Source organism: Schistocerca gregaria, chromosome 10 (assembly GCF_023897955.1).
Source record: "Schistocerca gregaria isolate iqSchGreg1 chromosome 10, iqSchGreg1.2, whole genome shotgun sequence".
NCBI lineage: Eukaryota > Metazoa > Arthropoda > Insecta > Orthoptera > Acrididae > Schistocerca > Schistocerca gregaria.
In genome coordinates this window covers 127,269,361-127,284,258 of record NC_064929.1, presented here as the reverse complement: position 1 = coordinate 127,284,258, position 14,898 = coordinate 127,269,361, and the positions used below count along the sequence as shown (strand labels likewise).

General features: G+C 46.7%; 1 protein-coding gene across 1 annotated transcript in view; it reads left to right on the top strand.

Moving 5' to 3' along the window:
- LOC126293755 (synaptic vesicle glycoprotein 2B-like) overlaps positions 1-14,898 on the top strand; it is a 157,184-nt gene that overhangs the window by 74,626 nt on the left and 67,660 nt on the right. Inside the window, exon 5 of the mRNA XM_049987106.1 lies at positions 4,795-4,916. Within this exon, the coding sequence (XP_049843063.1) occupies positions 4,795-4,916 (122 nt within the window). The remainder of the gene's footprint in view (positions 1-4,794; positions 4,917-14,898) is intronic.

Sequence of the window (14,898 nt, the reverse complement as noted above, 5' to 3'; positions counted from 1 at the left end):
ACTGCACCTCTTCTCGGACCAAGGTAAGTGATTTTAGATTTTTATGTAGATGGTTATTATTCCCAGTATTGATAGCATGTACTGAGCTGCTGGTTGGAAACAAAAGTATATTACTTGCAACAACTTTCATTGAGGAATAAATATACTGAGAAACAGTGGTTAGAATACAAAGTTTCTTGAACAGGTTTCTACATGATGTTCTTCAATTTACACCAGAAATGAGTCTTATTACACGATTTTACACTCTAAAAACCTTTGCTCGGTTTGGCGAGTTACGCCAGAATATGATCCCATATGGCATAATACAATGAAAGTAAGCAAAGTGTGCAAGGTTTTTGTATTTATATCTTCTTCAGCTGACATTCTCACTACAAATGTAGACTTGTTTAGGCACCTTAGCAGTTCTATGTAAGACCATCTCAAGTGAATTTATTACTGATCTGTAATCTCAGGAATTTAACACTGTCAACCTCTTCGATCTGCATGTCTCAATATGTTATTCACATGTTGGAAGGAAATCTCTTACAGGTTCTGAACTGCATAAGTGGATCTTTTCAAAGTTAGTTACAGTGACAGCGTTAAACTATTTATTAACGTCAGTAAAAATTTGGTTATCAGCCATTTCTAAATCTGTATTTGACTTGCTGCTTATTGCAATGTTTGTATCACCTGGCAATGCAACAGACGAGATGTCACTAACGTACACAAGAAAAGCGATGGATCCAAGATGGAACCTTAAGGAACACCATACATAATTAATTCCCAATTTGATGAAGCTTGTTGAATTGAGCAATATTTAGATTTTGTGGCTTATCCAGATGTGCCAGTGCTCTAATTCTGACTGCACTGGGACATCGTCAAAGTTCTGGTCGACGATGCAAGGTCGATGCAAGGTCGCTGCAAGGGAGGCTCGACATACTGTACACAGCGCATGGTAATCCCTTCCCATATCTGCCTGTCATCCCAGCATAAGTTATGGTGTCACTGCAACATTCTGTGTCATCCTGCACCATTGCTGCGAGATCAGCATCAATGGTCAAGGGAATTACTGCCCCCATAGGTATGCTGCTGTTAACTCCCTAACACGAACTGGTCTCTTTGAAATGGTGCTGTGCCCAGGCAACATAGAATGCTTATGAATCCAGTAGCATTGTGTCAAGAATGAACCTCAAATGACCATCGTCAGCGACTACATCTGCATCTACATGGATACCCTGCAAAACACATTAAGTGCCTAGCAGAGGGTTCATCGAACCACCTTCACAATTCTCTATAATTTCAATCTCGTATAACGCGGAAAGAATGAACACCTATATCTGTCTGTAAGAGCTCTGATTTCCCTTATTTTATTATGGTGATCGTTCCCCCCCCCCCCCCCCCAAGAAGATACGTAGTCACTGCAACATTCTGTATCATCGTGCTCCATTGCTTCGAGACCTGAAGAGAGGTGACGACCTGAAGAGAGGGCCAGCCGTGTGGCGGAGCGGTTCTAGGCGCTACAGTCTGGAACCACACGACCGGTACGATCACAGGTTCGATCCTGCCTCGGGCATGGATGTGTGTGATGTCCTTAGGTTGGTTAGGTTTAAGTAGTTCTAAGTTCTAGGGGACTGATGACCTCAGAAGTCCCATAGTGCTCAGAGCCATTTGAACCTGAAGAGAGATGCCATTCTCCAAATTTTTTGTAGATACACAGTGGCTGGCGCTACTTCAAATGGTTCAAATGGCTCAAAGCACTATGGGACTTAACATCTGAGGTCATCAGTCCCCTAGACTTAGAGCTACTTAAACGTAACTGACCTAAGGACAGCACACACATCCATGCCCGAGGCAGGATTCGAACCTGAAACTGTAGCAACAGCGCGGTTCTAGACTGAATTGCCTAGAACCGCTCGACCACAGCGGCCGGCACTGTGTGTGGAGCCATCTGGTATGACTTGAGACCACAGCTGTTAGTGATTGAGGGGACTCTGGTGGTACAATAATTACCTCATGGACACCATGCATCCTCGCCTCTCGCTGTTGTGGGCGAACTCTTCAACAGGCTTATTGCCATCCACGCGTGGCATATGTCTCTATGACCTGTCTTGCACAGGGCTGAGATACAGTCCTGTGGCCACCAAGTTTCCCAGATGTGCCCCCAATATAACACGTTTGGGTCCAGCTCAGTCATCGTCTTCATCCCATTTCCAGTAGCCTGGATATTAGAGATCAGTTACAGCACCAGCAGGCGAGCTTGCCTCAGGAGGGAATACCACCATTTTGTGAGAACTTTACGAACCGAATCAGTGCGTGGATCGAGACCAGATGGGGGCAGTATAAATGTCATATTGATAAGTAGGCTCATCCAGAAAATTGACCTGAGTCGAAACAAGGCCCCCGGAGTATACAACATTCCATTGGAACTACGGGCAGCGTTGGGAGAACCAATCATGGGAAAACTCTTCCATCTGGTGAGCAAGGTGTATGAGACAGACAAAATACCTTAAGACTTCAAGAAGAATATAATAATTCCAATCCTGAAGAAAGCACGTATTGAAAGGTGAAAATTACTGAACTATCAGTTTAATAAGTTGCGGCTGTAAAATACTAACACAATTTTTTTACAGACGAATAGAAGAACCGGTAGACGCCGACCTTGGGCAAGATCAGTCTGGATTCCGTAGAAATGTTAGGACATGCGAGACAATACTGAACCTACGACGTATCTTAAAAGATAGATTAAGAAAAGGCAAACCTACGTTTCTAGTATTTGTAAATTTAGAGGAAGCTTTTGACAATGTTGTCTAGAATACTCTCTTTCAAATTCTGAAGCTGTCAGGGGTCAAATACAGGGAGATAAAGACTACTTACAGTTTGTACAGAAACCAGATGTCAGTTATAAGAGTCGAGGGGGCATGAAAGTGAAGCAGTGGTTGAGAAGGGAATGAGACAGGGTTGCAGCCTATCTCCGATGTTATTCAATCTATATATTGGGCAAGCAGTAAAGGAAACAAAAGAAAAATTTGGAGAAAGAATTAAAATCCATGGAAAAGAAATAAAAACTTTGATGTTTGCCGATGACATTGTAATTCTGTCGGAGTCAGGAAAGGACTGGAAGAGCAGTTGAACGGAATGGACAGTGTCTTGAAAGGTGGATGTAAGATGAACATCAACAAAAGCAAAACAAGGATAATGGAACGTAGCCGAATTAAATCGGGTGATGCTGAGGGTATTAGAGTAGGAAATGAGGCACTTAAAGTAGTAAATGAGCTTTGTTATTTGGGGAGCAAAATAAATAATGATGATCAGAGTAGAGAGAACATAAAACGTAGACTGGCTATGGCAATGAAAGCGTTTCTGACGAAGAGAAATTTGTTAACATCGAGTATGGAGTTAAGTGTCAGGAAGTCTTTCAGGAAAGTATTTGTATGGAGTGTAGCCATGTATGTACGCCAACATGGACGATAAACAGTTTGCACAAGAAGAGAATAGAAGCTTTCGGAATGTTGTGCTACAGAATGTTGTACTGAAGATTAAACAGTTAGATCATGTAACTAATGAGGAGGTATTGAATAGAATTAGGGAGAAGAGGAATTTGTTTCACAACTTAACAAGAAGAAGAGATCGGTTGGTAGAACACATTTTGAGACATCAAGGGATCACCAGTTTAGTATTTGAGGGAAGCGTGGAGGGTAAATATCGTAGAGGCAGACCACGAGAAGTATACGCTACGCAGATTCAGAAGGATGTAAGTTGCAGTAGTTATTCAGAGATGCAGAGGCTTGCACAAGGAATAGTAGCACAGAGAGCTGCATCAAACCATAACAACAACAACCAGCAAATTCTTTGTACGATTGACTGGATTTTATAGTCACTGCATTAAGATCACATAGCCTCCATATTGGGGAAATTTCATTTCGTTTCTTCCTCCACTTTGCAGTGCTTAACATTTTTCGTCAGGAAGTGTAGTTCGAGAGGAACTCCCGTCTCTATGCTCGTCGTCAAATGTTTGGAGTCTAGGAATCTTACGTACTCAGTTCGTTTGAGAAACAATTCAAATCGTCTTAATGTGTTTTGTTACAAAAAAGAAAATTAAAATGCTTAACTCTGACAATCACACAGCTGTGTCGCAAGGAAAGTTATCCTAAGGACAAACAGACGCACCCATGCCCAAGGGAGGACTCGAACCTCCGCCGGGACTAGCCGCACAGTCCATGACTGCAGCACCTGAGACCGCTCAGCTAAACCCGCGCTGCTAAACAATGAACCCTAAGTCGCTGCTGCGCAAGTGCCTAATCTTGAATCTGTTATTCAACTGGGGCGTAGCCAGTCGTTCGCCGCGCTTATGTCATCTCCACACAGAGGCCGCTGCTGTTGCGTTGTCGTCCTGGAGAGTGGTTGGTCAGCGTGCGATGGGCTTCTCTGTAGTTTCCGACTGGTGGGCCGTTGCTTGACTTTACTCCGCAACAACTGTAACATGGCTTTCTGTGCTCAGATGTATGTCTACAAAACAAATGTCATTCATCCAACGCTTGTGTGTGTCAAGACGATTTTCTTCATTTTTTCTTGAAATTTATTTGCAACATACTCATCTTTCGTGTAATTTGCCTCATTTTTTCCATCCTTTTCTTTATATACTTTTTATGTGTTTTCTGCTTCACTGGTGTATGGTGAACTGCATAATATTACGTTCATTAACTGCATACAAATATTTGAAGCTCCTGTGAATTATTTTGTAACTGTAGCATTGTTGCTTTCTTGCCTAAACCTCCAGCAGTGTGGAGTAATGCTCTTGCGTGTGGTTTCCCGCAGCGTGTGTGGGCCCTCCGCCGTGACGTACGCCTACCTGGGGGAATTCCACTCGGACAGGACGCGCACGCAGCACATCGTCTACGTCTGCCTCTTCTTCGCCATCGGCAGCATCGCCCAGCCTGGTAAGCCACACTCAACCGCACGAGCAAACTCGGAAAATTACGAGCATTAACCCTGTCGTCAGCAGTGGGACGTACACTAATCAACCAAAAACATTGTGACCACTGCCCACCGCGGCTTTGGATGCCGCCTGTTAGCGTTGCGGGCACGTTGACGCAGTATCAGAGGTATGTAAGCACACCAGACACAGACAGGGTATAACGCTAGCCAACATATGGTCTGCAAATGAGGAAATCCATTGAGATAATCGACTTTGACAAAGGGAAGGTTAATATTGCGCAGAGCCTGTGAACGGCAACGGCTTTGCCGCAGTGGACACACCGGTCCCCATGAGATGGCTGGTTGGTTGGTTGGTTGGTTGGTTGGTTTTGGAGGATTAAAGGGACCAGACTGCTACGGTCATCGGTCCCTTGTTCCAAAACTTAAAAACACTCACAAAGAATAAAAACGGACAATGGAAAAAAGATAGACGACACAGGACAAGAGAAACTTAGACAAAGACCAGACAAGACGAACTAAAATCACACAGAGTGTGACGTTGGTTAACCGACCATAGAAACAAAAAAGGAAAAGCCAAGTACCGAGAAACACACTAAAAAGTCAGACTAAAATCGTAGGCCATAAGCCAGAATCAAAATAAACGCAAAAGGACAAACAATTACATTAAGTGATAAAAGCCCCCTGCCCAAATAAAACGCAAAACCAAGTCCGCCATGGCAGAGTCATCTGTTAAAAGAGCAGGGACTGTATCAGGCAGTGCAAATGCAGCTAAAAGGCGACACCCCAACAAAATGTGGACCACTGTCAATGCCGACCCCCAGCGACATAGAGGGGGGTCCTCACGGCGCAATTGTGGGCGCGCGTCATCCGTGTGTGCCCAATACGCAGTCGGCTGAGGGCGACAGACTACTTGCGAGAGACTTGCAAGGAGGAGTGCCACACAGTCGTCGTCTCCTTGATAGCACGGAGTTTATTGGGCGTGGTCAGATCGCTCCATTCAGTGTCCCAAAGCGCGAAAACTTTGCGGCGTAAGACAGTTCGCAAATGAGTCTCCGGGGGGCCAATGTCCAGGGTTGGTGCACTGGTGGCCTGTTTGGCCAGGCGGTCAACAAGTTCATTGGCCGGGATGCCGACATGACCGGGGGTCCACACAAAGAACACAGAGCGGCCGCAACGGGCAAGAGCGTGGAGGGACTCCTGGACAGCCATCACCAGACGAGAGCGAGGGAAACACTGGTCGATTGCTCGTAAACTGCTCAGGGAGTCGCTACAGATAACGAAGGACTCCTTTGACCGGGAGCGGATATACTCCAGGGCACGAAATATGGGGACCAGCTTAGCAGTGAAAATGCTGCAGCCAGCCGGCAAGGATCGTTGTTCGTAATGGTCCCCTAGAGTTACAGCATAACCAATGAGACCAGCAACCACCGAACCGTCAGTGTATACAACGCCAGAGCCCTAATATGTGGCTAAGATGGAATAAAAGCGGCGGCGGAAGGCCTCCAGAGGGCCTGAGTCCTTTGGGCGCTGTGCCAATTCGAGCCGAAGGCAAGAGGCACACATCACGGGGGTGTAAGTGACGTGGTAACAAATGTATGTAAGCGGAGCTGACAAGGACGGAGGATCACCCTAGCCAAGATATGGTCTGCAAATGGGGAAATCCATTCAGATAAGCGATTTTGACAAAGGGAAGGTTATTATTATGCAGAGCCTGTGAATGTCAACGGCCTTGCCGCAGTGGATACGCTGGTTCCCGGGAGATCGCCGAAGTTAAGAGCTGTCGGGCGTGGTCGGCACTTGGATGGGTGACCATCCAGGCCACCATGTGCTGTTGCCATTTTTCGGGGTGCACTCAGCCTCCTGATGCCAATTCAGGAGCTACTCGACTGAATAGTAGCGGCTTCGGTCAAGAATACCATCATAACGACTGGGAGAACAGTATGCTGACCCCATGCCCCTCCTATCCGCATCCTCCACTGAGATGGTACCGGTAGGCCACTCGTGGCCTGAATACGGAGTGAGTGAGTGAGAGCCTGTGAACATCGAAGCTGGTCGAATGTTCACGTGCTACTGTCGTGAGCATCTACGGAAAGAGGTAGAAGGACAGTGAAACTACCACTAGGCGCTAAATGGTTGTAAGTACACGACTATTCACACAACGTGGGGCTCAGAGGTTTGTCTGCTGTGTAAAGTAGGACACATGTTGACCTGCAGCATCTCTGCCAAAAGAACACAATGCTGGTGCACGCGCAAGTGTTTCGGAGCACACCGTTCATCGAACATGCAGATCTGCAGCAGACCACCCTTGCGTGTTCACTTATTGACCCGACATCAGTTGCGAATGGAATCGGCACGGGACCATCGGGATTCGAACGATGATCAATGTGATGCATGGAGCTTTATGTCACTCCTGTTTGGAGCCTGTGTATCGGGAGAATGACTCATGTGTGCACAGTGACAGCTGTTCTGAAGCGGTTTCAGTCGAGCACGTAGCTCTACCCAACCGGTTAGCAGAGCGGTCTAACGCACGCCTTTCTGGAGCGGACTTGTGTCGAGGTCAGGCGAGCCAGCCAATCTTTGGGTGGTTTTTAGGCGGTTTTCCATCTGCCTCTGCGAATGCGGGCTGGTTCCCCTTATTCCGCCTCAGTTACACTATGTCGGCGATTGCTGTGCTATCAAGTTCTCCGTGTACGCGTACACCACCATTACTCTACCACGCAAACATAGGGGTTACACTCGTCTGGTGTGAGACGTTCCCTGGGAGGGGGGGGTGTACACCGGGGGCCGAACAGCACAATAACCGTGGGTTTGATGTGGGGCGGCGGAGGGGTGAAGTGGACTGCGGTAGTCGTCGCGGGGTTGTAGACCACTGCGGCTGTGGCGGGGACGGAGCCTCTCCGTGGTTTCTAGGTCCCTGGTTAACATACAACACACACGCGTATTCCTAATTTTCATCTGCTAGAGGACAGTAGCGGACAGGACTAAACATAAAGAACTATAATGTAGTTAAGGAACTTGAGCATCAGAGTCCAGCAGTGCACAGAGATATTCAAGAAACATGTCAAGAGAATGTTTTTGTCAATTGTTCTGTTTGTTTCTTGAAGGCTTTTTTACTTATGTCTGTACAGTTTTGTATATGCTTTTATTAGTGTCAATAATGCGTGAATTTGGTCTAAAGTAAATATGTAGATCATTGTTCTACTGACAAACGCTGTACAAACTAGTGTGAGAAAGTTTTAAGACCGTGCAAATGCAGACAAGGGGAATTTTGCATCATAATATTTCAAGTAATTTTATGATAAAAGGAAAGCTTTTAATGTTTCTAAGCACTATGGGATTTAACATCTGAGGTCATCAGTCCCCTAGACTTGGAACTACTTAAACCTAACTAACTCACACACATTCATGCCCGAAGCAGGATTCGAACCTGCGACTGTAGTGGTCTCGCGGTTACAGACTGCAGCGCCTAGAACCGCACGGCCACTTCGGCCCGCCAGTAAGTGAAAAAATGATGAAATTTCACACTTTAGAAAAATTTTTTGTTACGTTTTTGAACTTCCACTGCTATGAGAGTGAATCCAGAATCCTTCCTGGTTATGCTGATAAAGTTTTATGAATTTATTTGTAAAAGTATAGACAGCAGAGATCAAAATGTCCTGTGGTGCCTCTCCCGCTTCAAGGTCCCGTTTGACATCCTACTCCTTTCAAGGATAAAAGTCTTCCACATGAAACAGTCGGTTAGCTTCATACAGCGTGATTCTAACGTCCCTTGACATTTTGGAGATGCAAATGCTTATTCTCAAAATGGAAGTTACAGCTTCACTACACACTACATAGGGTGAGGGGGGGTGGGAGGGAAGGGGGGGGGGCGAACAGAAGTGAATACATTTCGATCTGGTGACCCTGCAGATTTACGCACAGCCCTATCTCTCTTGTTTGTACGAAACACTACCGCCAGCATCTCTTGTGTTATAGCTCCGACTGCATCGGTATCGCCTGGTCTACGCTATTAATATTTACCTGGTACACCTGTGACCTTACAAAATCCCAAACAAAGAAAGCCAATAGCGTCATGTGAGGAGAGCAGACAACCCATTGTCTAGATGACAATGTTTCTTCCAAGTCATCACGAACGATGATTCGAAAGTGCGCAGGTGCGCAATGTTGCTGTAAAACATCAGTGTCTTTTATGCTATCCTGTTCCAGTTGTGGTAGCAGATACTGTTAGAGCATGTCTAAGTAAATTGTTCCTGTATTGTCTTCTTCGCAAACATCAAACGTCAGTATATCTTTGTTTTGGGCACTCTCATCCACACATTCACCTTAGATGTGTCTCATTCCCAATTCTGAACTGCGTTTAGCCTCTCACCCGTACAAATACGATTGTTGCGTCTATCCACCCTGCCACACGTGTGAGATGTGGATTTAACACTGTACAGAAAGTTTTGAATTACAGTTTCGTCCTATATTGCTTCCAGCACGTCTGCGCACACGCACGGCAAAACGAGCAGCGATGTCTTCAGGGTGAAGTTTGGATGTGGCATGCACATTTTTTCAAGGAGAATCTGTGTGTCCCCCAAATAGTCGTTTGCGGTTGGACCGCGGTTCATAGCATTCTGTACGGTGTCTATGGTGATCATGCTGCCTTACCCGAACATAGTAAGTCAACTGTACCAGCAACACTTCTTGTTCTTTTGGAATTACTCACTAAATCCATGATAGCTTGCCTAGATGGGCGTGGCTTTCTAAACTTCCCTAGTAAGTCCTGTTGGATCTCTTGGTAGGTCATCCCTCACGATCAAGCCAAAACAAGGCCATTGTTTCTGCAGTTGCCAGTATTCTTCAGGAGTATCTGCAAGAAATAAGAAACACTGGTTATCGCCTTCAAGCAATTGTCAAAGGACTTCTGAACCACCCTGCACAATTGTATCACAAAAATACACTCCTGGAAATGGAAAAAAGAACACATTGACACCGGTGTGTCAGACCCACCATACTTGCTCCGGACACTGCGAGAGGGCTGTACAAGCAATGATCACACGCACGGCACAGCGGACACACCAGGAACCGCGGTGTTGGCCGTCCAATGGCGCTAGCTGCGCAGCATTTGTGCACCGCCGCCGTCAGTGTCAGCCAGTTTGCCGTGGCATACGGAGCTCCATCGCAGTCTTTAACACTGGTAGCATGCCGCGACAGCGTGGACGTGAACCGTATGTGCAGTTGACGGACTTTGAGAGAGGGCGTATAGTGGGCATGCGGGAGGCCGGGTGGACGTACCGCCGAATTGCTCAACACGTGGGGCGTGAGGTCTCCACAGTACATCGATGTTGTCGCCAGTGGTCGGCGGAAGGTGCACGTGCTCGTCGACCTGGGACCGGACCGCAGCGACGCACGGATGCACGCCAAGACCGTAGGATCCTACGCAGTCCCGTAGGGGACCGCACCGCCACTTCCCAGCAAATTAGGGACACCGTTGCTCCTGGGGTATCGGCGAGGACCATTCGCAACCGTCTCCATGAAGCTAGGCTACGGTCCCGCACACCGTTAGGCCGTCTTCCGCTCACGCCCCAACATCGTGCAGCCCGCCTCCAGTGGTGTCGCGACAGGCGTGAATGGAGGGACGAATGGAGACGTGTCGTCTTCAGCGATGAGAGTCGCTTCTGCCTTGGTGCCAATGATGGTCGTATGAGTGTTTGGCGCCGTGCAGGTGAGCGCCACAATCAGGACTGCATACGACCGAGGCACACAGGGCCAACACCCGGCATCATGGTTTGGGGAGCGATCTCCTACACTGGCCGTACACCTCTGGTGATCGTCGAGGGGACACTGAATAGTGCACGGTACATTCAAACCGTCATCGAACCCATCGTTCTACCATTCCTAGACCGGCAAGGGAACTTTCTGTTCCAACAGGACAATGCACGTCCGCATGTATCCCGTGCCACCCAACGTGCTCTAGAAGGTGTAAGTCAACTACTCTGGCCAGCAAGATCTCCGGATCTGTCCCCCATTGAGCATGTTTGGGACTGGATGAAGCGTCGTCTCACGCGGTCTGCACGTCCAGCACGAACGCTGGTCCAACTGAGGCACCAGGTGGAAATGGCATGGCAAGCCGTTCCAAAGGACTACATCCAGCATCTCTACGATCGTCTCCATGGGAGAATAGCAGCCTGCATTGCTGCGAAAGGTGGATATACACTGTACTAGTGCCGACATTGTGCATGCTCTGTTGCCTGTGTCTATATGGCTGTGGTTCTGTCAGTGTGATCATGTGATGTATCTGACCCCAGGAATGTGTCAATAAAGTTTCCCCTTCCTGGGACAATGAATTCACGGTGTTCTTATTTCAATTTCCAGGAGTGTACATCCGACAGTATATTTGTGACAGCTATATTTGTGACTGCCCCTGTAGCTGAATGGTTAACATAGCTCCCTTTGGTTCAGGATGACCTGGGTTCGGTTCCCAGTACGTCCTCGGATTATCTCTGAGATATGAACGTAGATCAGGAAAGAGTCCCACTCCGTGAAACTGAGAGAAGCAGCGCCATCGTTAGGATCGATTTTCTAGCAATAACGACCCGCAGGATTGGACTCATGCTGGTCATATGTCCCTCAACCTTAGATCGCTCCTTGTCGGAACAAGGGTATATCCACTTCTACGTGATTACTCTGCTATTCACAATAAAGTGCCTGGCAGAGGGTTCAATGAACCACCTTCAAGCTCTCTCTCCCACCGTCCCACTCTCGAACGGCGTGCGGGTAAGACAAGCATTAAATTTTTCTGTGTGAGCCCTGATTCCTCTTGTTTTATCGTGAAGATCATTTCTTCCTATGTTGGTCGACGCCAACGGAGTATTGTCGCAATTGGAGGATAAAACTGGTAACTGAAATTTTATGACAAGATCCCGCCACAACGAGAAACGCGATGTTTTAATGATTGCTACTCCAGTTCACGCATCATGTGTGTGACACTATCACCGCTATTTCGCGATAAAACAAAACAAGCTGCCATTCTTCGAACTTTTTTCCGTGTCATCCGTCAGTCCCACCTGATGCGGATCCCACACCGCGCAGCAATACTCCAGAATAGGGCGGACAAGCTTGGTGTAAGCAGTCTTTTTAGTAGACCTGTTGCACCTTCTAAGTGTTCTGCCAATGAATCGCAGTCTTTGGTTTGCTCTACCCACAACATTATCTATGTCATCGTACCAATTTAGGTTATCTGTAACTGTAATCCCTAAGTATTTAGTTGAATTTGCAGCATTCAGATTTGTCCGACTTATCGCGTAATCGAAATTTAGCGCATTTGCATTAGTAGTCATGTGAATAACGTCGCAATTTTCTTTATTCAGGGTCAGTTGCCACTTTTCGCACCATACAGATACCTTATCTAAATCATTTTGCAAGTCGTTTTGATCATCTGATGACTTTACAAGAGGGTAAATGACAGCATCATGTGTAAACAATCTAAGACGGCTACTCATTTTGTTTCCTGTATCGTTAATGTAGATCAGAAACAATGGAGGGCCTATAACTTCCTTGGGGAACGCCGGACGGTGTAGCAGAGCGGTTCTAGCCGCTTCAGTCTGCAACGGCACAACCGCTACGGTCGCAGGTTCGAATCCTGCCTCGGGCATGGATGTGTGTGATGTCCTTAGGTTAGTTAGGTTTAAGTAGTTCTAAGTCTAGGGGACTGATGACCTCAGATGGTAAGTCCCATAGTGTTCAGAGCCATCAGACACGCAAGTCACCGAAGTGGCGTCAACTCGAAAGAGTTGTACCAGGCGACCTGTCTACCCGACGTGAAGCCTTAGGCACACGGCATTTCCATTTCCATTTGCCATCGTTGTCCTCGATGATGAGTGTTGATCGTAGGTGAAGGTATCATCTGGAGTGCCCCAGGGAAGTGGGATAGGTCCGCTGTTGTTTTCTACCTACATAAATTACCTTTTGGATAGGGTGGATAGCAATGTGCGGCTGTTTGCTGATGATGCTGTGGTGCACGGTAAGGTGCCCTCGTTGCGTCACTGTAGGAGGATAGAGGATGACTTGGACAGGATTTTTGATTGGTGTAAAGAATGACAGCTAACTCTAAATATAGATAAATCTAAATTAATGTAGATGAATAGGAAAAAGAGTCCCGTAATGTTTGAATACTTCATTTAGTAGTGTAGCGCTTGACACAGTCACGTGGATTCAATGTTTCGGCATAACATTGCAGAGCGATATGAAGTGGGACAAGCATGTAATGGCCGTCGTGGGGAAGGCGGATAGTCGTCTTCGGTTCTTTGGTAGAATTTTGGGAAGATGTGGTTCATCTGTAAAGGAGACCGCTTATAAATCACTAATACGACCTATTCTTGAGTACTGCTGGCGCGTTTGGGATCCCTATCAGCTCGCATTGAGGGACAAGCAATTCAGAGGCGGGCTGCTAGATTTGTTACTGGTAGGTTTGATCACCAAGCGAGTGTTACGGAAATGCTTCAGGAACTCGGGTGGGTGTCTCTAGAGGAAAGGAAGCGTTCTTTTCGTGAATCGCTACTGAGGAAACTTAGAGAACCAGCATTTGAGGCTCACTGCAATACAATTTTACTGCCGCCAACTTACATTTCGCGAGAAGACGACAAAGATAAGAGAGATTAGGGCTCGTACAGAGGCATATAGGCAGTCATTTTTCCCTCGTTCTGTTTGGGAGTAGAACAGGGAGAGAAGATGGTGGTTGTGATACGAAGTACCCTCCGCCACGCACCATATCGTGGATTGCGCAGTATGTAAGTAGATGTAGATGTAGAGCAGAAGGGGGCGCTCCACAGAACTCACTTCGAATGAGGTCAGGCGATCCTGTGTCACCTTTGTCATACGTTTGTACGCGACGTTTCCACACTCCTAAACATCCCTTGGTTGTCTGTTTCCGATGAGATAGTCAAGTGCAAACGTGAAGGGACACGTACAGAACAAAAGCGTACAGGCCGACCTGTTGACTAACAGACCGCCGACAGTTGAAGAGGGTCGTAATGTGTAATAGGCAGACATCTGTCCAGACCATCACACAGGAATTCCAAACTGCATCAGGTTCCGCTGCAAGTCCTATGACTGCTAGGCGTGAGGTCAGAAAACTTGGATTTCACGGTCGAGCGGCTGCTCATAAGCCACGCATCACTCCGGTAAATGGCGGCCGAAGCGGCCGAGCGCTTGTAGGTCTGGAACCGCGCGACCACTACGGTCGCAAGTTCGAATCCTGCCTCGAGCACGGATGTGTGTGATGTCCTTAGGTTAGTTAGGTTTAGGTAGTTCTAAGTTCTAGGGGACTGACGACCGCAGAAATTAAGTCCCATTTATATGCCAACTAGCTCTGCAGATGATGAAGAAATTGAAGAAATGTACGATGAAATAAAAGAAATTATTCAGATAGTGAAGGGAGACGAAAATTTAATAGTAATGGGTGACTGGAATTCGAGTGTAGGAAAAGGGAGAGAAGGAAACATAATAGGTGAATATGGATTGGGGCTAAGAAATGAAAGAGGAAGCCGCCTAGTAGAATTTTGCACAGAGCACAACTTAATCATAGCTAACACTTGGTTTAAGAATCATGAAAGAAAGTTGTATACGTGGAAGAACCCTGGAGATACTAAAAGGTATCAGATAGATTATATAATGGTAAGACAGAGATTTAGGAACCAGGTTTTAAGTTGTAAGACATTTCCAGGGGCAGATGTGGACTCTGACCACAATCTATTGGTTATGACCTGTAGATTAAAACTGAAGAAACTGCAAAAATGTGGGAAATTAAGGAGGTGGGACCTGGGTAAACTGAAAGAACCAGAGGTTGTACAGAGTTTCAGGGAGAGCATAAGGGAACAATTGACAGGAATAGGGGAAAGAAATACAGTAGAAGAAGAATGGGTAGCTCTGAGGGATGTAGTAGTGAAGGCAGCAGAGGATAAAGTAGGTACAAAGAAGAGGGCTGCTAGAAATCCTTGGGTA